Genomic DNA, 21,416 nt, shown 5'->3' with positions numbered 1-21,416 from the left:
AATTCCACCCCTGCCTCAACCTACAGATGAACTTGAATTGAAACGTGCACAGAAACAATTCATTTTGTAAAAGGATGAGTGTTAGCTGGAATTAGTTACTTTTCAGACAAATTGAATTTGGACTAGTTCCTTTTTAAAACGAGCCTTTCCGGGCTCTGCCCACGACTTCATATAAGGGTCAAGCCAGATACATGCACATTTATTTAAACTCACCCAGAAATCCAATATCAGATGTCTGCTAGCTTTAAGGAAAAAATAGGGAAACCTCCTCAACTCACAACACACAGCTTTGTAGTTGAACTGGCAAGCGTTTGTTCAATAATAAGCACATGCACATGTGACATCTGAATTGGCCCAACTTGCCAGCGCCAAGCCTCATCAGAGGGCAAGGGCCTGTGGGAGACAGAACTACGTGTGCAAATTGGCACACTGGAATGGTTCCAAGTGTCCTCGGGTGACCCTCCAGCCAGCGCTGCAGCTGTGACCTTTGGAAATTATTGATGCACTTAAAAGCAAGCTAAGGAGACGAGGCCCTGCTAGTTAGCAGTAGCTACTATTGGCAAGACAGAAAAGCCTCAGCCAAAGCTCCACCACCACCCCAGACGAACCAAACAAAAGCTTTTAGGCAGAGGAAGGGGGTGTGGAGGTGCGGTCTGCTCTGGGTGTCATCACTGAGGGGGATGACAAAATGACAAAAATGTGAGGTTGCTTTTTTTAAAAAAACGGGCTCACGAAACTTTTTAGTTCAGTCAACGAAATGCGGCTGGCACTGGGCGCCACACTGCGGGGGCCGGCACTTACCGTGGGGCCTGCAGTGTGCCCCAGCCACATGTGTCTCCTGGGAGTGACGTGGGGGCTTGGGCTCCTGCGGGCTCCGCACTGCCTGAAACGGCAGCATGGGACTTGCGCCTGCCCTCCACCTCTCCCTCAGCCACCCTACAGCTGAGTGGGTGGCGGCAGAGAGGCTCCATGCAGCGCCCTCCATCCCCACGGGTGGCTTGTCCTGCCCCCGGCTGCAGGACGCGCGTACCTGAGTGGCTAGCTATGCCGCTGCTTTTAGGTGATGGTTTAGGAAATGTACAACTTAAGGAACACTACAATCAGCAAGGCAAGAGAAAGTGGAAGTGGGAACAGAGGGAATGATGACCCTGCAATGTTCCTCTTCAATTTCTAGATTATTCTCAGGTGTGCATGCAGGAGCCAGGCCCTGTGACCAATAAGACTTTGCAGGACTGGGGCCTTCCTAAGTTTGTTCTGAAGAGGCAAGGCGCAGCCACACAGGTGAGGCTGATTGGTAAATCACAGCACCTGGTGGCAAGAGCCGGGAAGGGATATAAGGTTAGCATTTCCCTTCGTCTCTTTGCCACAGCAACACGTTCCCTGCTTTGCTGCGTTTGACTCCTTGCTTCTCGGACCCTTGACTTTGTGACTCCTTGCTTCCTGACCCTTAGACTTCCTGACTCCTGGCTTCTGGACTCCGTTCCTGCTCCCACCCCGCCACCTTGCCCCCGGTGCCGACGTCCTCAGGCGGGACTTTGATCACCTGTAGACCAGACCGTGACAATTATAATACTTCCTCTGTTTCCTTAAAATGCAAAGGGAATAGACAACTGCAAATTTTACACTGGGCTGGGGGTTTTTTTCCAGCTCAGGGGCCACATCCCCCCCTGGGGGGGGGGAAACATGGCAAGGGACATGCACCACTGGTGGGTGGAACAATGAATGCTATGTTTTACCTTTGTGCTACTTTGTACACACATTCGCACACCCCTTTCTACCTGTCCTCCATTCAGTCAAGCAAGGCGTGATCAGAGCTCAAGGGCACAGCCCAGCCTCTTACCATGCACACAAACAACTGTTTCCCTTGACGTCTGAAGTGGTACATTTCAAAGAACACATGAATATTCTCAAGAAGAAAAAATGATTCACTCAACTTCATTGAGTGTCTCTTGGCTGCTACGGATGCAATGACATGATCTGGCGTTACATGAATGGACAGTAGGGTTCTGGGTTTGACTTTACAGAGAACATTTCTCTGTTGGAAGGGTGATCAGAGAATAGTTCTCCATCAGAAGGAACCCTCTATTTGAAGGACTGGTTTAAAGAGAAAGAGCCTTAAGAAGGGAAAGGAGCAAGAGAATTGAGGTTGCCCATCAACTACGTATAAGCACCCAGGCAGCAGAATGAGCAGACAGAGATCACCTGGTCACAGTCTTCCCTCTCTATGGTATGATATTTAAATTACAACTTTTGCATAATTTGCAAATTTATAATTTGCATAATAAAAATCAGATGCACACATTTTATGCAAGCCTGCTTCCTCTTTTGTCCTCTTATGTGGGGAATGCATTTGGGGGTGATGCTTCTACGTGGTCACCCTAATGAAAAACAAGGCAGCCTGGGCTCATCCTGTCCCTACTCCATGACCCTCTTCCCCTTGCGTACATCAACCTTTCCCCACCCATCACTTGCCATTTTGTCTGGAATGGAAAGCTATGATTGGTGCTTGCCTTGAAAAGCAGGGTTGCAGAATGGGGTCTGATTCTAGCTTCCAGTCCTGGTCCACTTAACATGGGGTTGAGAGAGGGAGAGGGAGATCTAAAAGCTGAATTCCATCAACTTCGTCATGCTGCCTGTTGTAAGGGAAGGAGGAAGCGAGCAGCTCTGGTCTGTTTGTTCATGACGTCTAGCCTTCCTCAGTCGGAAGTCCATTGGATGCTGTTGGCCTACAGCTCCCATTGTCACTGACCATTCACCCTGCTGCTGGTGCTGATGGGAGTCGAAGGACTCCAGACTGGGGAAATGCCAAACTATGGTTTGGCATTATATATGAACCACTCGTCGATATTCCAAAACACATGATGGCATTGATTTGGTCTAGCTTCCGGTACTACAGTGGTACCTCGGGTTAAGTACTTAATTCATTCCAGAGGTCCGTTCTTAACCTGAAACTGTTCTTAACCTGAAGCACCGCTTTAGCTAATGGGGCCTCCTGCTGCGGCCGCACCGCCGGAGCCCGATTTCTGTTCTTATCCTGAAGCAAAGTTCTTAGCCTGAAGCACTATATCTGGGTTAGCGGAGTCTGTAACCTGAAGCGTCTGTAACCTGAAGCGTATGTAACCCGAGGTATCACTGTATTCCAGAAATGGGCAGATCTTTCTAGACATTCTACGGACCAAAGCACTCGGCTCTTACCTTTGCCTAAGGATGTGGCAATTCCGTTCATGAACTGGGACAGGGATTTGCTAGGTGAGCCAGGGACATCCGTGGATGCCAACGAGTTACTCGTCAGGAGATCAATCTTCCCAGCTTGCTGCCGAAACCTTTCCAGTTCCTTGGAGAGGAGGTTAAATTGCTCGCCTTGCGTCCGACATTTCTCCTCTAGCTCACGGACCTTAGCCTGGGCAAAGGGAGAACACCAAAACTGAGATCACGGCACGTGGGGTCACAACATTTGGAGATAACATGTTGTGGCTTTTCCCTTGGGGTGGGCAGGGTGCGGGCATATTCACATGGGAATAGAGAATCAAGGAGCTGGTGTGACCCCCATTTAACTCCCCCCTCCTATTCTTATGGCCGTTAGATGAGCCATCATAGGGTGCATAGGATGGTACAGGATTGCACCCTCAAAGGATAAAAGAATGAATTCTGATGGGCTGTGGAGTCTGGATCTACACATTGGTGCAGAGTATTTGGGTGTTTGTTCTGGCACACGCAGCCCTGGTTATAAGGAACTGCCTTCAGAAGAAAGGAGGGAAAGGGCCCATTTGGCCAAGCACTCTCTTCCCTCAAGAGACCAGGGTATCCCAACCCTGTGAACTTAGGCCAGGCATAGACAAACTTGGCCCTCCAGGTGTTTTGAGACCACAATTCCCACCATCCCTGACCACTGGTCCTGTTAGCTAGGGATGATGGGAGTTGTAGTCCCAAAACATCTGGAGGGCCGAGTTTGCCTATGCCTGACTTAGGCACTTCAGTTCCAGGAAGCGAACTGGGGTTCCATAAAAGCAAAGGATATGCTAAGCTGTTGTTAGGCTACAGCCCTGCCAGCAAAGCTGCTTGCTGGATGCCAGATCCACCACAAAGAGGCAATCTGGTCGCACCATTGAGCACCTAGATTGCTGCTCACCATGCCACTGTGCACAGAAAGAGAAGGGCAAACTTATAAACTGTGGTTTGGGCATGTGGTGAAGCAAACAGGTGACGGTTCTACGGTGAAATCAACGCTTAATGGGATTTATTCTCACAACTTCATGCAGATTAGAGTTCTCTGTGTTTGCTAGCCATGGTTGCAAAGGCTGCAATCCTAACTCCACTTACCTGGGAGTAAGCCCCATTGAATTCAACTGGATTTACTTCTGAGTAGACTTTGTCAGGATTGAGCTGTAAGCATGGTCCTTTTATTAGATTACTGGTTTGCCGGGGATTGGATTAAATGACCCTCAGGGTTCATTCCATCTCTACAATTCTATGATTCTATGCTCAGGAAGAGGACATCCAGGGGTTGAGGTCAGATAAGAGGGGGATTAGATCCCCATTATGGCTCACTTTCAAGGGTGTCTGGCTGTTGAAGTGCTTGATTAAGATGGGTCTTTTGATGTGATACTATGAGGCCTTTATTACAGTCACCACTCGCCATTCACCCACCAAACCATTTCCCAAAACAACGCCATGAATTGGCCCTAACAGAACATATTCAAGAGTCCACACTCCAGAAAATGCTCAATAGCCCCTTTTTTAAACAAACAAAGCATGAATAACTTCCAGGTGTTGCTGAATTGCTTTGTTCAATAATTCCAGCAGGAACAGAAAGCAGCATGAACTTCAAGCAGAAAAGCTTTGGTGGTGCCATTTTTCTTTACCAAACCCACAAAAGCAAAGCTTTTGGAATGGATCTTAGTCGAACCCAGAACACCAGGGTTTGAACCCAGCTCCCTTGTGTGGGATCTCAGCTGTTCCTCCTCCTCTTCTGGGTCACTGCAGTCTGCTTTACTTGCCCCTGGGTCCAACCTATGCAGCCACCCAGAGAGGGAATGGCAAGTGAAGGAAGTTGCTTCTCTGTCATCACTCTAAGAATGGTCAGAGTGGGCAGATGAACAAGCAGCAACTGCAAAGAGGAAAAGGAGCACCAGAAACGGGAGATCCGGGGTTTGACAGCAGCCCCCTGCAGGAGTGTAGGGACCTCAGCAGAAACTGCCTTCCCAGGTTGATGGACCCCATCTGCCCCTCACTTCCCTCTTCTTCTTCACCACTGGACCCATTCTTCACTCCATCTGCCAGAGCCTGTCTTCATATGCAGGGGAAGTCCTTAACTCATTGAGGGTTTGACACCCATTGGCTACCCTCACCTGGTTTACCCAGCCAGTCAAAACTGTGGCTGCTGTTGCATGCTGACAGCTTCTAGGAGCCACAAGTGAGGGTCTAGCGCAGGGTGGGGACCAAAGGTGGCAAGCTACCCTAGAAGGAGCATGACATGTCTCCCACCAGAGTTACTATCACTTCCCTAACAGCCCCCACACCCCACCACATGGTCACACCCCAAAAAACTGATCTTTCCACAAAATCAGCCTTTCTTTCCACTTTGAGTCATTTTGCCTGAGGTGTGTTGAGGCAGGGCAAGCGTTGAATGAGGGGAAGAGTTTCCCATGGATGGGCTTCCCCTTTGGAAATCTAGGGCAGACATTAAAACCTGTAACAAAACATCTACTTTAGGATAGTCACAGTTGATGCAGAAGCAGAAGCAGGCAAAACAGCTGCAAGAGGAGCAACTTCCTGGGTGGAATTTCTGAATTGAGACTCACTTCAACATTGGGTTCAATGGACTGTGGAGGCTGTTATGCCAAAATTTATTCCCTCTCCCTGACGAAGTAGCTCAGCACTGTCTCCTTTGAGGGTTGGTGGCCCTCCAGGGTGTCTGATAAGGCATCTTCCCATCTCACCAGCTACATGAGATCATTTTTTTAAAATTAGAGATGCCAGGGATTGAACCTGGAATGGTTTTCCCTACAAAGCATGGGCTCTGCCACTGAGTTGTGGCCCTGCTCCTAAGTCAGGGGTGGGGAACCTGTGGCCTTCCAGATGTTAATGAACTTCCACCACCCCCTGACCGTTGGTCATTTTGGATGGGAGTTGGAATCCAACAACATCTGGAGGGCCACAGGTCCTCCATCTCTGCTCTCTGGGAAGCCAAAGCTCCTTCCCTAGATCTGGAATGGAGAACCTGAGGCCTCCAAGTTACAGCTCGACATCATCAGCCTCAGCTGGCATGGCCAAATATCAGGGAAGGTGGAAGGTGGAGCCTGGTAGCAGCTGCATGATCTCAGGTTTCACATCCCTAACTTCATCCTTTGGAGCATACAAAGATCTTTGCATGTATTATCTCAGTAATACTTAAGTCAATCTTGTAAGGTAAATCATTAATATTAATTCCATGTTTTCTTCTGGATATAATTTTTTTCTCACTGCAGGTGACCTCCCTCCCTATCTAAGAGAATGGGCTGGAGAGCAAGTCAGACTCTCTGTTCACAGTATTGTCTGCTCTGACTGACAGCAGTTCTCCAGGGACTCAGGTAACGAGCGAGGCAATGTGCCCTACTTTACAGAGAATGGTTCTCCATCTGAGAGGCAGTCAGAGAACGGTCCTCTGGTTTGAAGGTGCCCTCTCTCTGAAGGGCTGTTCTGCCCAAGTCCTGTTTAAAGAGAAAGAATGCAGAACAGAAGGGGCTTGGAGATGACCAACAATAGTGAGTACCTGGACAGCAGACTAAGGCTGCATGCATGCCACACATTTAAGGCACATTCTTTGCCTCAAAGAATTCTGGGTACTGTAGTTTGTTGAGGGTTGCTGGGAACTGTAACTGTGATCTAAAGGTAGTGTGTGCAGCCTAAGAAGGCACATAGGGCACCAGATCACAGCCTGTTCCAAGTTAAAATGTACTATATCATTTTAAAATTTGCATCTGTATTTATCTAAATCACCATATGCACATTTTATGCAAATCTGCATCCTCTTCTGTAGTGATGTGTAGGTGGGCCACCCTGGCAGAGTTTGACTCACTATCTGGACCCAGTTAAAACGACACCTTTCTTGTCGTTATCAACTGAAACAATGAGATAACCATGTCTTCTTATTTAGGGCTTGTCTAGACTTCTGCTTGTCCCGGGCCTTGAAAGTGGTTTGTTCCTCCATTTCTCTCCGTAAAATCTGCTCTTTAGCGATAAATCAGAACAAACAGCAATCCGCTGAAAACCCAATTCAGTGGTAAAGATTGGGTTTCCCTGGGGGGGGGGGGACAGAGGGGTGGATAAGCCTTTTGTCAACCAACCAGCTGGCCACGTAATCTGAATTCAGACAAATCCATACGCAACACCTGGAAGTTACTACTTTGCATGAAGCTTTTGAATCATTCTTACTGGGCATGCTCATACATCCTAGCACTCAACATCAAAATGCAGGCTTGAGAGTATGATAGTAACAAAGCATTCTCTGTGCCAAGTTCACCAGGTAATACCACTGGCTTTGATTCACCTGGCTCCCCCAGTGGTATCTGGATCAGTAACTAAACATGCTTTTGGAACAAGGGCTCTACTGCGTGGGCATTTCATGCAAAGGGGTGGGTGGGCAGTGGGCACTCATTTGGCTTTGGTGTGGAGTTGAGGGGGAGGGGGCAAAGAAGAGGTTTTATTTTCTGACCGAAATACCTGCATGCTGTCCAAGGTGTTCTGGATGAAGAGCAAAGCAATATACACAGAAACAAAAACAAAAAGACACAGAGAAGGGGAGGGGAAAGATGCAGAACAAAAGAAAGATCTTTAAAACCAAAAACCAAAAAAGCTGAACAACAACAGATTAGAACACACTTCTCTTTTCACACATTTCAAACCAACATATATATTGTGCGTATCTACGCCACATGTTCAGACCCATTTCAAATATATCCTGGGAGCCGTAGTTTGGGTAAGAGTGCTTGGTGACCCTTTGTTCAAAGTCCGCAGACCCTCCATGGAAGGTTTTTCCCAATGCTTCAAGGGGCACACAGATGCAGCGATTCACTGCGAGGCAAGTCACCATGTTTCCCCAGAATGCCTCGGCTGGAAGACTGCCATATCATCACAGCACAGTGTCATTTCAATTGAGGCACTGCTGAAATCAAAAGATGGCAGCCCACATGGGGCTACCTGGGGTTGCCATATTTCCACCCCCTGCCGACGCTACATCCAGAACAACACTGGGCTCACCCACACTTTTGATCGCTATTGTGTATACCAATTAATTCCACTGAGAGCTTCTCCCATTGATCTGCAGCTGTGCCTTGCGGAAATCCGACCTTGCCCCCAATTCGAATCTTATCAGATGCGTGGAAAATGCAAAGAGTTTTGCTTAACTGAGCTTCAACTCCAAAGTGTGGATGAGCCCACTGCGTCCAGCGGTGGAGCAAGCCAATCGGGCGCCTGGGGTCGCGCGTGTGCCCTGCACCTAGGGGCGGGGCCAGCTGCCTGTGGGGCGGGGCCAGCCAGGGCAGGATGCTCTGTGGGGCCTCCGAGGAGTCTGCCTGCCTCCTTCCACTCAGCTGCCCTACTGCTGAGGGGGAGGTGGCGGGCAGACGGTTTGGGGCAGCGCGGAGCCTGTGGGCGCCCAAGCCGCTGGGTCACTCGCAGAAGAGATTTGTGGCTCAGGCGCGCTGCAGGCCCCGGGGCGACCCGCCCCCACCACCCCCTTCCTCCACCCCTGTGTCGTGATGTAGCGTTCTTTTTTCACTGATTAAGGCATTTTGGTGGGAACAGGGCACTGCCCCAACTGCAGGCTTGTTTCAGCAGCTTCACGCCGCTTGAAGTGGTGGGAAAAGCAAGAAGCGTTTCAGGGGGTCAGGTGGCCATTAGGGTGGAAGGCAAGGAGGCCAGCAGCAGGTGGAACCAGAACCAAGGACTGGCAAAATCATTCCCATCCTCCTCCCTGCTGAGTTTCACAAAGGGCAAGACAGAGATGGAGGAGGAGGAATTCAGCAAGCAGGGCTAGCTCCTCAACTGGTTACAAGTAAGGAGACAGCTGCGTGGGCTGGGGGCAGATTCAAGCTGGCAGGGCAGTGACCCGTTTGCTTTAAGGGACCAGCCTTCACTGATGAGGAAGACGCCGCCTCCGTTGTTTTCACCACTAAGCCTCTTGGCCTTGAGAATATTGCAGCTCTCTCCTGCCCCTCAAGAAACCTTGCAAAATGCCCCCCAGCATTTGCAGCCTGCAAAAGCTCGAGGACATTCTTTACACAGCGCTGCACAAAGCAATTCATTGAGTTTCTTGATAGGGAAATATGAGAGCGGAACACAAGTTGGAAACTAGTTTCCCTTTTTCGAGAATGAGTAACGTAGATATGCCAACTGAGACGTTTACCATACTCAAACGAAGAAAAGAAAAATGGCATGCATTAACAACAACCACACTGGCATACGTTTAGGGGAGGGGGAGATCAATAGTGCCGCTGATTAGCAATCGCAACAAGCCAATTAAATAAACACATGGGGGAAATTAATAAGCTCAAGGGCGATGTGAGATCAATAAGCAAATCACAAAGGGGAGAAACAGCAGACAATCCAAGCGAAATTGGAATTTCAGGAAGGATAAATGACCTCTTCCTGGCTATAGCTGCTCCCTCCCAGCTTGATCAAACTCATTTCCTCTTGAATTTGCTAGGGGTTTGCTACCTTATATTATTTAGTTTTTTTAAAAAGCAATTTAAATACACTTGATGGTGGCAGTGAAATTGCAGAAATAACGTTTTACATGAAAATTTTTAAAGGAAGAAAACCCAAAGCCTTGGCTGGCCCCTGGGACTAGTGACATTGGTGACACTGGTTTTGCTCACAAGGCCCAAAACACCGCAAAGGCATGTTGAATCCTTTAAACGCCCCCCCCCCAGGATAAAGAGCAACAGAGGCTTTGGCAGGGACCCTCCCCCCACCCCACCCCAAGAAAATGCCGCTCCACCTGTTCCTTGCATTATTCATTTTGCTTCTGCAGTAGTGAAGCCTGCACTGTTTTAAAAAAGAACAACAGGAAGGCATTTGTTCTTTTGGTTCAAGATATGTTAGGAAAAAGTGCCCTGCAATCCATCTGATGTCTGTACAGATGACAATATCCATAAACGTATGTATGTATTTACAGGTCCAGCATGTGTGTGCATCAGAGTCGAGTTTCATTAGGACCCCCAATCTCTGGGATTCAGCATGTATAGACCTGGGGGAGAGGGCTGAGCTTTGGAAAACTAAAGATTTAGCAACACACACCCCACACACACATTTCACAAGGCGTCCTCCAAAGGTAAAGCAGGGGCAACAATTTGCCAGGGGTAATTTCAATTTCCTGGTCCCTGCCTGCCTCTGCGGTTTCCTATTGAGGCTTCTTAGGAAGAGCTGCAAGTTTTGCCATTTTATGTCAGTGTGACTTGCAAGATTGTCTATTTATTAGGGTTCAGCCCTGTTGTCAGGCACCAAAGAATTATAAAGTGCGCCTTTAGGTGCAACCCTCTGCGCAATGCAGGAAACTGAGTGCCAGAGCATCATCAACTGATGGCTGTCCAGTCTCTGCTTGAAGAAGACCTCCGGCAAGGGGGAGGCCACCATTTCTCTAAGAAATTGCTTCCATTATCAAATCATGTGAAATTTAACCCCCCAGCAGATCTAGTCCTGCCCTTTGGGGTAGCTATTGCCCTCCTTTAGGTGTTTGAAGAGCCCTGTCATTTCACCCCTCTCTCTTCTCCAGGCCAGCGGTCACTGGTGGCCATTGAGACTGACAAGGAAGAATGCAAGGAGCACAGAGATGAGGCAGTGCCAGAGTCGGCGCCAGCAGAGCCACTTGTGCTAGTTTTGCCCCCATCCTCCTCTCTGCTGGACCACTGGATTACTACAATGCACTCTAGGGACGCAGGTGGCACTGTGGTTTAAACCACAGAGCCTAGGACTTGCCGATCAGAAGGTCTGCGGTTTGAATCCCCGCAACGGGGTGAGCTCCTGTTGCTCAGTCCCTGCTCCTGCCCACCTAGCAGTTTGAAAGCACGTCAAAGTGCAAGTAGATAAATAGGTACCGCTCCGGCAGGAAGGTAAACGGCGTTTCCATGTGCTGCTCTGGTTCGCCAGAAGTGGCTTAGTCATGCTGGCCACATGACCCAGAAGCTGTACGCTGGCTCCCTCGGCCAATAAAGCGAGATGAGCGCCGCAACCCCAGAGTCATCCGTGACTGGACCTAATGGTCAGGGGTCCCTTTACCTTAAAAATGGACTCTAAGGAGGACTTCCCTGCGTAGTTGGTGCAGAATGCTACTGCAGCACAACTCCTGCTGACCAGGAGTGAGGCCTTATGAGCATGTAATAACACCTGTGCTCAGAGACCTGCCCTGGTTGCTGATCTGCTACTGAGCCAGATTCAAGGTGTTACTGTTAGTACACAAAGCCCTTAACACCTTGGGACCAGTTTACCTATGAGATTGCATTTCCACTGATGCACCCACTCAACCACTTTGATCAGCTGAACAGGCACTGCCACAGGTGCCACATAATACCTGTTCTGCATTGGTAAGAACTCGGTCATTTCGCATGGCAGGACCTGCCTATTGCTAGTGCCTTCACTGAACTCTTGCACCTGCTAAAAACATTCTTGTTTAGGCAAGCCTACCCAGATCCTTACAAGTGCTGGTGCGACTTTTAACCTGTTCAAGGATTTTAACTTTTTGTATGTTTTAAAGTATTTAAAGGCGGCGGGTACGGATTTTCGTCAGGATTCACCCCTGAAGCCTTTCTCATGAATGAGCATATAGCCACAAGGCAGCAGAGGTTTGGGATCAGAGATTTCCTTCTCCTAGATGGGCTACCTTCCCAGAGTCTCAACTTCCTACTTCTCTTTCCAGCACATGCAGAAACCACCTTCTTAACTGCTCGCCCCACTGTTGGTCTCGTCCAAAACTTGTCTTCACGTGCAGGGGATGTCCCTAACTCACTGAGGGTTTGAGACCCATCGGCTACCCTCACCTGGTTTAGCCACTCAATCGAAGCCATTTCCCGAATTGTGGTTGATGTTGCATGCTGACAGCTTCTGGGAGCCACAGGTGAGAGCTGAGTGAAGGGTGGGAATCAAAGGTGGGCAAACTACCTCAGAAGGAGCACAACATGTCCCCACCAGAGGCCCTATCTCTCCTCTAAAGGTAAAGGGACCCCTGACCATTGGGTCCAGTCGTGGCCGACTCTGGGGTTGCGGCACTCATCTCGCTTTATTGGCCGAGGGAGCCGGCATACAGCTTCCGGGTCATGTGGCCAGCATGACTAAGCAGCTTCTGGTGGACCAGAGCAGCGCATGGAAACGCCGTTTACCTTCCCACCAGAGTGGTACCTATTTATCTACTTGCACTTTGACGTGCTTTGGAACTGCTAGGTTGGCAGGAGCAGGGACTGAGCAACGGGAGCTCACCCCGTCGCAGGGATTCGAACTGCTGCCCTTCTGATTGGCAAGTCCTAGGCTCTGTGGTTTAATCCACAGCGCCACCCGCATCCCATCTCTCTCCTAACACCCCATATACCCCATGAACTAACTAGATAATTGTGTGTGGCTTTTTTAAAAAAACTAACTAAATAAATAAAAACCCTGTGATAAAGGTATTGCAGCAGGTGCAACCAACATGGTAGCCTTTAGATACTGTTGGCTCCAAATCCCCCCAGTCCCAGCCAGAACAGCCAATGGTCAGGGGTTATGGGAATCCAACAACATCTGGAGGGGGGGCACTTTTGCTATCCCTTAATTGCTACCCCATAAGAGCAATGCAGAGAGCAGCAGACCATTGTGCCTCTTTATTCAAAGCAATTTTTTTTTGACTCAACGGGCCTTCCTCGTGGATTAATGGCCGGTTCAGAGGACTGGAAGGCAAAGAGGCACAATCCCTGAGTCGATAAGATGTACCCAGTCATTAATCCCCAGGAAATACCCAGCATCAAAGATCATAATTACTATTAGAAGTCATTAATGAAGCTGGTGGAGGCATATAGATTTTTACTTCTCTGGGCACCAGCTGTACAGACAGGGCAATTAATGGGCTTTGACTGAGCCAGAGAGATTATCAGAGGCAGCTTTCGATATTCTGCTTGATGTGACAACCTTGTTTATTGCTAAGTTCATGAGGCTTCCGATAAAGTCTAATAAAAATGCTGGGATTCTCCTTAAAAAAAGAGGCCTTTTCTGAACCCATCTAACATCCTTAAAAGAAACATAAATGAGCTTCTATGTTGCCCTTATCTCCACTTACTCCTTGTGATCCCCCATTCTTTTTTTTAAAAAATGCAAAGCAAGAGAATTTTCCTAGGACCTCTTAATCTTCGACGCAGTCTTCCTCAATCTGGTTGCCTCTGGATGTTGTTGTACAGTGGTACCTCGGGTTACATACGCTTCAGGTTACATACGCTTCAGGTTACACACTCCACTAACCCAGAAATAGTGCTTCAGGTTAAGAACTTTGCTTCAGGATAAGAACAGAAATAGGGCTCCAGCGGCGCGAAAACAGCAGGAGGCCCCGTTAGCTAAAGTGGTGCTTCAGTTTAAGAACAGTTTCAGGTTAAGAATGGACCTCCGGAACAAATTAAATACTTAACCCGAGCTACCACTGTACTGGATTTGTCATCATCCACGACTGTTGGAATTGCTCACTGGTTTTAGAATCCGTCAGCTGACCTGGAGTGGCCAATACCTGCCAACCAGGCCTTATAAAGCCATCACTTCAGAGCAACTGGTCTCTGTGGCAGGGGAGGAAAACTGCTTAGGAGCCTTCTCTGCTTCTCCTGACTTCTGTCTTGGATTGTGATGCCTGCCTGCTTTAAACCTTGCACTTGATTCTGTCCTACTTGGACTGACCACCAGTTCTTCCTGCGTTCCTGGAGCTGCCTCTGGCATTATCCTTTGAGAGGTCTGACACAATCGTAAGGGTTAGATGCCTGCATTTGTTTTAAAAAGTGACGTTCTAAGGAAGCTGAATGCCGTAGCTGGAGTCACATTCTAGACCTCTCCCTCCACTGTCAGAGGCAGCATCTCTCGCTTGGACTACTGCAATGTGCTCTATGTGGGGCTACCTTTGAAGTTGACCCAGAAACAACAACTAATCCAGAATGTGGCAGCTAGACTAGTGACTGGGAGCGGCCACCGAGACCACGTAACACCAGTCTTGAAAGACCTACACTGGCTCCCGGTACGTTTCCGAGCACAATTCAAATTGTTGGTGCTCACCTTTAAAGCCCTAAACGGCCTCGGTCCAGTATACCTGAAGAAGCATCTCCACCCCCATCGTTCAGCCTGGACACTGAGGTCCAGTGCTGAGGGCCTTCTGGCGGTTCCCTCACTGCGAGAAGCCAAGTAACAGGGAACCAGGCAGAGGGCCTTCTCGGTAGTGGCACCCGCCCTGTGGAATGCCCTCCTGCCAGATGTCAAACAGAAGAACAACTACCAGACTTTTAGAGGACATCTGAAGGCAGCCCTGTTTAGGGAAGCTTTTAATGTTTAATAGATTATTGTATTTTAATATTCTGTTGGAAGCTGCCCAGAGTGTATGCGGAAACCCAGCCAGATGGGCGGGGTATAAATAATAAATTATTATTAGTATTATTATTATACCAGAGGGTAGGACCTGAACCAACAGATTCAAATATCAAGAAATGAGATTCCAGCTACATGTCAGGAAGAACTTTCTAATGGTAAGAGTTATTGTAGGCTTTAAACAGAACTTGGATGGCCATCTCTCATGGGTTATTTAGCTTGATTCCTGCATTGCATGGGGTTGAACTAAATGACCCCTGGGTTCCCCTTCCAACTATGCAAGTCTGTGATTCTATGAAAGGAATCCTACATGTGTGCTCATTCATTGGGAAATCCCAATGGGGAGGCGTTGCAGTGGACCGTGTGGCCACTCACCTCCAGGGGCGGGGGACGAAGTCCCGCGTCACCTGGAGGTTCCCAGCCACATCATTATCCAGCCAGCCAATCTGCTGGCTGGGGGATGGGCATGGCCGGGCCCCATTTAAACTGAGGCGCAAGCTCAGAAGTCAGTTTCATCATATTCAATGGGAATTACACCCCCCCTCTGCCCATAAGTGTGTATAGGGCTGAAGCCTAAATCAGGCATAGGCAAACTCCGACCCTCCAGATGTTTGGGACTACAATTCCCATCATCCCTGACTACTGGTCCTGTTAGCTAGGGATGATGGGAATTGTAGTCCCAAACATCTGGAAGGCCGGAGTTTGCCTATGCCTGGCCTAAATCAATCAAACATACATACATACAAATGTACTGATAATAATTAGGGTCATCAACCAGTTATAGAAACCTTGGTTTTTCAATGGCCTGCCTTAACCACGCGGTTATAGCGTGTTTCAATGTACCATAAGTTCTCAAAGCGGGCATGCCGTATCGGAGTATACAATTCACATCCTTAAAATATCAAAAGCACACTTTCTGAGATATGAAGGCAAGGCACAAAGAATCATAATTTAGCAAGCAAAACCAACCACTCCTTGTTGGGAGGAAGAGCCATTATTAATTATATTATTTTGAAAATTCCCTGTTAACAGCAACACATCAGAACAACCCCAAAACATAAAATGAGCATGCTCTTAACTCTTAGCTCGGCTGATATTTGCTTTGCCCTTGCCTGTTAATCCACCAGTTGATGAATCTACCAGTTAAAACGGGTGGGGAAGCACAGGCCTTGGACTGAATGTAGCCCTCTGGGTCTCCTTCTTTGACCACACCCCTTGGGGCCCCACTTTGCATCCCCCCCAAATGCTTTCAGCTGACTGGAATGTGTCCTTGAACAGTAATAACGCCTCTTGCATCCTTGGATAGACAGATGGATGGTGAATGATATGTGTGGAAACCTCTAACTTTGGTCACTTTCCCTGTTCCACACACTACCCCCTCTGGCCCCATTCACCGCTGCCATGAGGCCCCCAGAAAATTCCCCATGAATAAATGTGTCCCTTGGGCTGCTAAAGGTTCCCCATCCTTGAACACAACCAACCAAAGCTTGCAGTGCTATAAGCAATAATAGCTCTGAGAGCAGAAAAAAGATCATCATTTTCCTTACCTCTAGCAGCTGAACTGCACCTTCATGTTCTTTCTTAGCTTCAACCTGAGCCTGAAAGAGACAGAGGAAGAAAATTAGACCAGCTCCCGTTGCTCTAGAATAAATCTAACCCAGGGGTCAGCAAACTTTTTCAGCAGGGGGCTGGTCCACTGTCACTCAGACCTTGTGGGGGGCCGGACTATATTTTTTGGGGGGAAATGAATGAATTCCTATGCCCCACAAATAACCCAGAGATGCATTTTATATAAAAGCACACATTCTACTCATGTAAAAACACCAGGCAGCCCCACAAATAACCCAGAGATGCATTTTAAATAAAAGGACACATTCTACTCGTGTAAAAACACGCTGATTCCCGGACCGCCTGCAGGCTGGATTTAGAAGCCGATTGGGCTGGATCTGGCCAGGGCCTTAGTTTGCGTACCCAGGATCTAATCCAACAGATCTTTACAAAGATGGTTTTTAACACACTCAGAGGCTGGTATAGACATTTTCTCCAGTCTAAGAGATTGCACCATGCAATCTTAGAGGTGTGACCCATGCTCCCTTGCAGCATAACATGTGGATCTACTCTTTAGCAAAAATTTAAAAATGCTAAAGCAATTCTAGGCTGCACCAATGGAAGTACAGTATAGTGTCCAAATCAAGGGAAGTAATAGTACAGCTCTATTCTGCCTTGGTCAGACCCCACCTGGAGCACTGTGTCCAATTCTGGGCACCACAGTTTAAGAAGGATACTGACAAGTTAGAATGTGTGCAGAGGAGGGAGACCAAGATGATCAAGGGTCTGGAAACTAAGCCTTCTGCAGAATGGTTGAGGGAGTTGAGCATGCTGGGACCTAGAATGACAATAGCATCTCAATTCTTTCTCGCAGAGTAAAGGTAAAGGGACCCCTGACCATTAGGTCCAGTCATGACCCACTCTGGGGTTATGGCACTCATCTCGCTTTATTGGCCAAGGGAGCCGGCGTACAGCTTCCAGGTCATGTGGCTAGCATGACTAAGCCGCTTCTGGCGAACCAGAGCAGCACACAGAAATGCCGTTTACCTTCCTGCCGGAGCGGTACCTATTTATCTACTTGCACTTTGACGTGCTTTCAAACTGCTAGGTGGGCAGGAGTAGACCGAGCAACAGGAGCTCAACCAGTCGCAGGGATTCGAACTGCCGACCTTCTGATCGGCAAGTCCTAGGCTCTGTGGTTTAACCCACAGTGCCTCACCCCAAATGCACCATATTTAGGCCAATCACACACTCCTGTTTCACTTCCCACCATATCCATTCCTGACCAACTTTACTGGGGAAGTGGTACAGCATCTGCTTTGCATGCAGAAGATTGCAGGTTCAATCTCCAGCATCTCCTGGTAGGGCTGGGAACACACATACCCCTCTGAAATCATGGAGTGCTGCTGCCACACAGTGTAGACAATACTGAGTTAGATGTGCCAATGGTCAGACTTGAGAGGAAGCAACTTGCTACTTTCCTCTGTTTGCATGCCTCCTCAACTCTTTGCCTTCAAAAGAAACTACAGTGGTGCCTCGCAAGACGAAAAGAATCCGTTCCGCGATTCTCTTCGTCTAGCGGTTTTTTCGTCTTGCGAAGCAACCCTATTAGCGGATTAGCGCTATTAGCGGTATAGCGGCTATTAAAGGCTTAGCGGCTTAGCTGCTAAAAGGCTATTAGCGGCTTAGCGGCTTAGAAAAAGGGGGGGAAAGCGAGAAAAAAATCGCAAGACTTGCAAGACGTTTTCGTCTTGCGAAGCAAGCCCATAGGGAAAATCGTCTTGCGAAGCAACTCAAAAACGGATAACCCTTTCATCTAGCGGGTTTTCCATCTTGCGAGGCATTCGTCTTGCGGGGCACCACTGTATGGAGAAAATGGGCTCGTCTAGAGAAGCATCCTTTTATTCAGCTCCGTCAAACGCCTTTTCTTTCCATTGGCTTTTTGTGCTAGACTAATAAATGTTCCCTAATAGCATCTGATAAAGGAAAGAGACCACAAAGAGGTCTCTGGAGTGCAAACAATACCTTAGCAAGTAATAAGAAACTTTTGTCTTATCTACCATCACAGGTTTAATAAAAAATTATAAATATACCTTTCCAGAATTCAAACTCAAAATATCGATACTGAAAGCTACAACAGTACTCACTGCAAACACATTTCATAACAAACTTGGTTATCTTACTGGGTCCTCTTATCAGCATTGCGTCTGGGAAGGCAATATTGTGCCCTCCTTATTGTGGCTGGGAGGCTAGATAGGGACATCTTGGCTGGGGAAGGCACTCTGTATATCCTCCTGAAACAGGACTATCAGCCTGAATATGCTATCAGGGATCTAAGGTGGAAGCAGCAGTTATTAGCTTTCTTAATATGAAATGCAGCTATGGAATCTCATAAAAGGAGCAGCTCACCTACGAGGAAAAGCTGAGACATTCAGGGCTTTTTAGCTTGCAGAAAATGCAAGGAAGAGGAGGCATCATAGAGGTGTTCATGCACCCCCAAAATACTAGAACACGGGGACATCCAACCAAAGCTGAACATTGGGAGAGTCAGGACAGACAAAAGGAAATAATTCTCCATGCAGCTCACAGTTCAGCTATGGAATCTGTTCCCACAAGAGATAGTGATGACCACCAACTTGGGGGGGGGGCTTTAAAAGACGATTAGACAAATCCATGGAGGAGAAGACCATCAAGGCTGCTGGCCACAATGACGATGTTCTCCCTCCCCTGTTGGAGGCAGTATGCCTCTGAAGAGCAGCTGCTGGGAATCACAAATGAGGAGAGGCTCCATCATAATAATAATGTATTATTTGTACCCCATCCATCTGGCTGGGTTTCCTCAGCCACTCTGGGCGGCTTCCAACAAAATATTAAAATACAGTTGGGTCTGGTAAACATTAAAAGCTTCCCTAAACAGGGCTGCCTTCAGATGTCTTCTAAAAGTCTGGTAGTTGTTCTTCTCTTTGACATCTGGTAGGAGGGCGTTCCACAGGGCAGGTGCCACTACCGAGAAGGCCCTCTGCCTGGTTCCCTGTAAATTGGCTTCTCGCAGGGAGGGAACCACCAGAAGGCCCTCGGCGCTGGACCTCAGTGTCTGGACAGAACGATGGGGGTGGAGATGCTCCTTCAGGCATCCAGTCGACCACTGTGAGAATAGTGCCGGGTTAGAAGGGCCTTTGGACTGATCCAGCAGGGCTCTTCCTATGTTCTAACCATTGGTGCCTCAAGGGTTGGATTCTGCACCAACCTTATATTTGTTGGCTACCTCCTATGTGCCAGATGTTTGAATGTTCCTGCAGAACAGCAGTCCGCCTGAGTCAGGACTGTCTCCATGCCGACCAGCAGCGGCTGTCTGGGATTTCAGACCAAAGATCTTTCCCAGCCCTAGCTGGAAATGCCAGGGACCATTTGCAAGCACAGTGTGTTCTCTACCACTGAGTTATAGCCTTTCCCTTAACATAATGGACAGGGAACACACTGTTCCCCATCACCTGCGGGAGCTTGAATCTGTCCTCAGCCACTTTGTGAAAAGCCACATTTTCAGAGATGGAAGCAGCATTTAGCAGCCAGCGTGCTACGGCTGGCTAGCTATCCAAGAACAGCAAGATAACACACTGTTGCACCAACTACCGATAAGAACCAAAGTTCTCATAATATTGGGGGGAACCAAAGTTCTCAAAATATGGTTTCTATAACATGAAAAAATGGATCCCATAATGTGTTCCACGTTCACGTAACATCCTAACTAGAATGGGCTCAGATTAAGAAACGGGTTATGAAACTGATTTGTGAAATCTACCAGGGACTCACCTGTTTCACTCCTGGTGCCACACATGTGGCAGCTTTGCCCTACTGCTTGCTTTTCACCCTTCCCTTCCTCCCGCTGCCTTGCTTACCTTCTGCAGGAATTCAATTTCCTGCTGTTTTGCGTTGAGAACAGCCAAGGCTTGCTCATGCTCCAATTCCAGCTGTTGCCGCCGTTCAGCAGCCTCTCGCATATGCTGTTGAGTGGGGAAGAAAACAACTCATCAGGCAAGTGTGAGGGACAGGTGCCAGAAACAGGTCAGTAATAGCTCACACACGGTGGCAGCGAAGTTACCGTATTTTTTTGTACCATAACACTCACTTTTTTCCTCCTAAAAAGTAAGGGGAAATGTCTGTGCATGTTATGGAGGGAATGCCTACGGGTGGCATGTCTACGGGTTTTCCTCCTCTAAAAACTACATGCTTGTTATGGTCGGGTGCGTGTTATAGAACGAAAAATACGGTGATTCTCTATTCAAAGAAACAAACAGCTCAGGAGGCCAGGCCTAGTAAGCACAGCAACTCGTCTGAGTAGATCTTGCCCCAATAAGGCAGTTGTGAGGACTGAAGGTGAGCCTTCCCACAATGGTCTAAGCTCCTCCTCCCCTGGGTCCTTCCCAAGCAAGCTGAGACTCCATCAGCACATCTGTCTCTGCTCCACCCTCTTCATAACTTTTCTGACCCTGGGAGATCAGGGGGAATGGGAGCAGGAGGGGGAGACCCCCCTGGCTCTTTCAGCTGCCTGCCTCATCTCTGCTTCCTCTCCAGCCTCTGCCACTGCCTCTTCCTGCTTGCTAAACCGTAAACCTTGTTACTGTTACGAAAAAGGAGCAATGCAGTTGAGTGCTCCAGATGGCTGGAAAGCCAAACAGGATGTTGATGTTTTGGGACTGTACCGTGGGAACAAAGGACAGTCTATTCAGTGTACTGAGCACCGGATGTTAGCTCAGGGTGTCATCTGACCTGTACTGGAAGTACAGGGGAGGAGTTTTTCTCTCTCTCTGCTGTTGGTGTTAAGAGAGAGCAGTCACGTTTCTCTGTACTGCTGGAAAGACAGGAATAAAGGCATGTAAATACATTTCTGTCTGTCTCTCTCCCCTCCCTGGGGATGGTAGGGGAGGAGTGGTGTGTTCTTCTCATGTTGAGGAGGATCGCCGATTGAGATCTCGCCTTATCTTGCTGGGAGTCCCAGACAGGGAGGTCAACAAGGATTCAAGCCGGGCACCTGGAGGGTGGCCAATTCCTCTGACTAAGGCTTGATATTCCAACAGTTACCTCTTCAGTTTCTGACACCTCCTCCTTCCAGTCTGCTCCCTCTTCTCCCTCTGACCACTCATCATCGTCCCACCAACAACCCCCTGACTCTGAGCCTTCTTCCCTTGGGGGTTCCCAGCTGGTGCCTCCCACCACCCCTCTGCCTCCAGCCAGCCCATGACAGGAAGTGAACAACAGTTGCTTCCTCACCCCAATATTACTCCTTTGTGGCGGAGAAAACACTTCAGCACAGT

At 48.4% G+C, this 21,416-nt stretch overlaps 1 protein-coding gene across 16 annotated transcripts in view; it reads right to left on the bottom strand.

Annotated features, from left to right (window-relative positions):
* The window catches only part of RIMBP2 (RIMS binding protein 2), a 281,768-nt gene that overhangs the window by 58,778 nt on the left and 201,574 nt on the right, over nucleotides 1-21,416 (bottom strand). For 11 of the 16 annotated variants that reach the window (XM_053368970.1, XM_053368972.1, XM_053368966.1 and 8 more), the window contains exons 5-8: nucleotides 20,001-20,105; nucleotides 16,104-16,154; nucleotides 7,702-7,722; nucleotides 3,196-3,400 (exon numbers count right to left, since the gene is read on the bottom strand). In XM_053368970.1, the coding sequence (XP_053224945.1) occupies nucleotides 3,196-3,400; nucleotides 7,702-7,722; nucleotides 16,104-16,154; nucleotides 20,001-20,105 (382 nt within the window). The remainder of the gene's footprint in view (nucleotides 1-3,195; nucleotides 3,401-7,701; nucleotides 7,723-16,103; nucleotides 16,155-20,000; nucleotides 20,106-21,416) is intronic. The other 5 variants (XM_053368967.1, XM_053368975.1, XM_053368978.1 and 2 more) reach the window with 1 other exon arrangement.

The sequence above is a fragment of the Podarcis raffonei genome, chromosome 16, assembly GCF_027172205.1.
Source record: "Podarcis raffonei isolate rPodRaf1 chromosome 16, rPodRaf1.pri, whole genome shotgun sequence".
NCBI lineage: Eukaryota > Metazoa > Chordata > Lepidosauria > Squamata > Lacertidae > Podarcis > Podarcis raffonei.
Note: the sequence above shows the minus strand (reverse complement) of the source record. Positions and strands in the feature narration are given on the sequence as shown.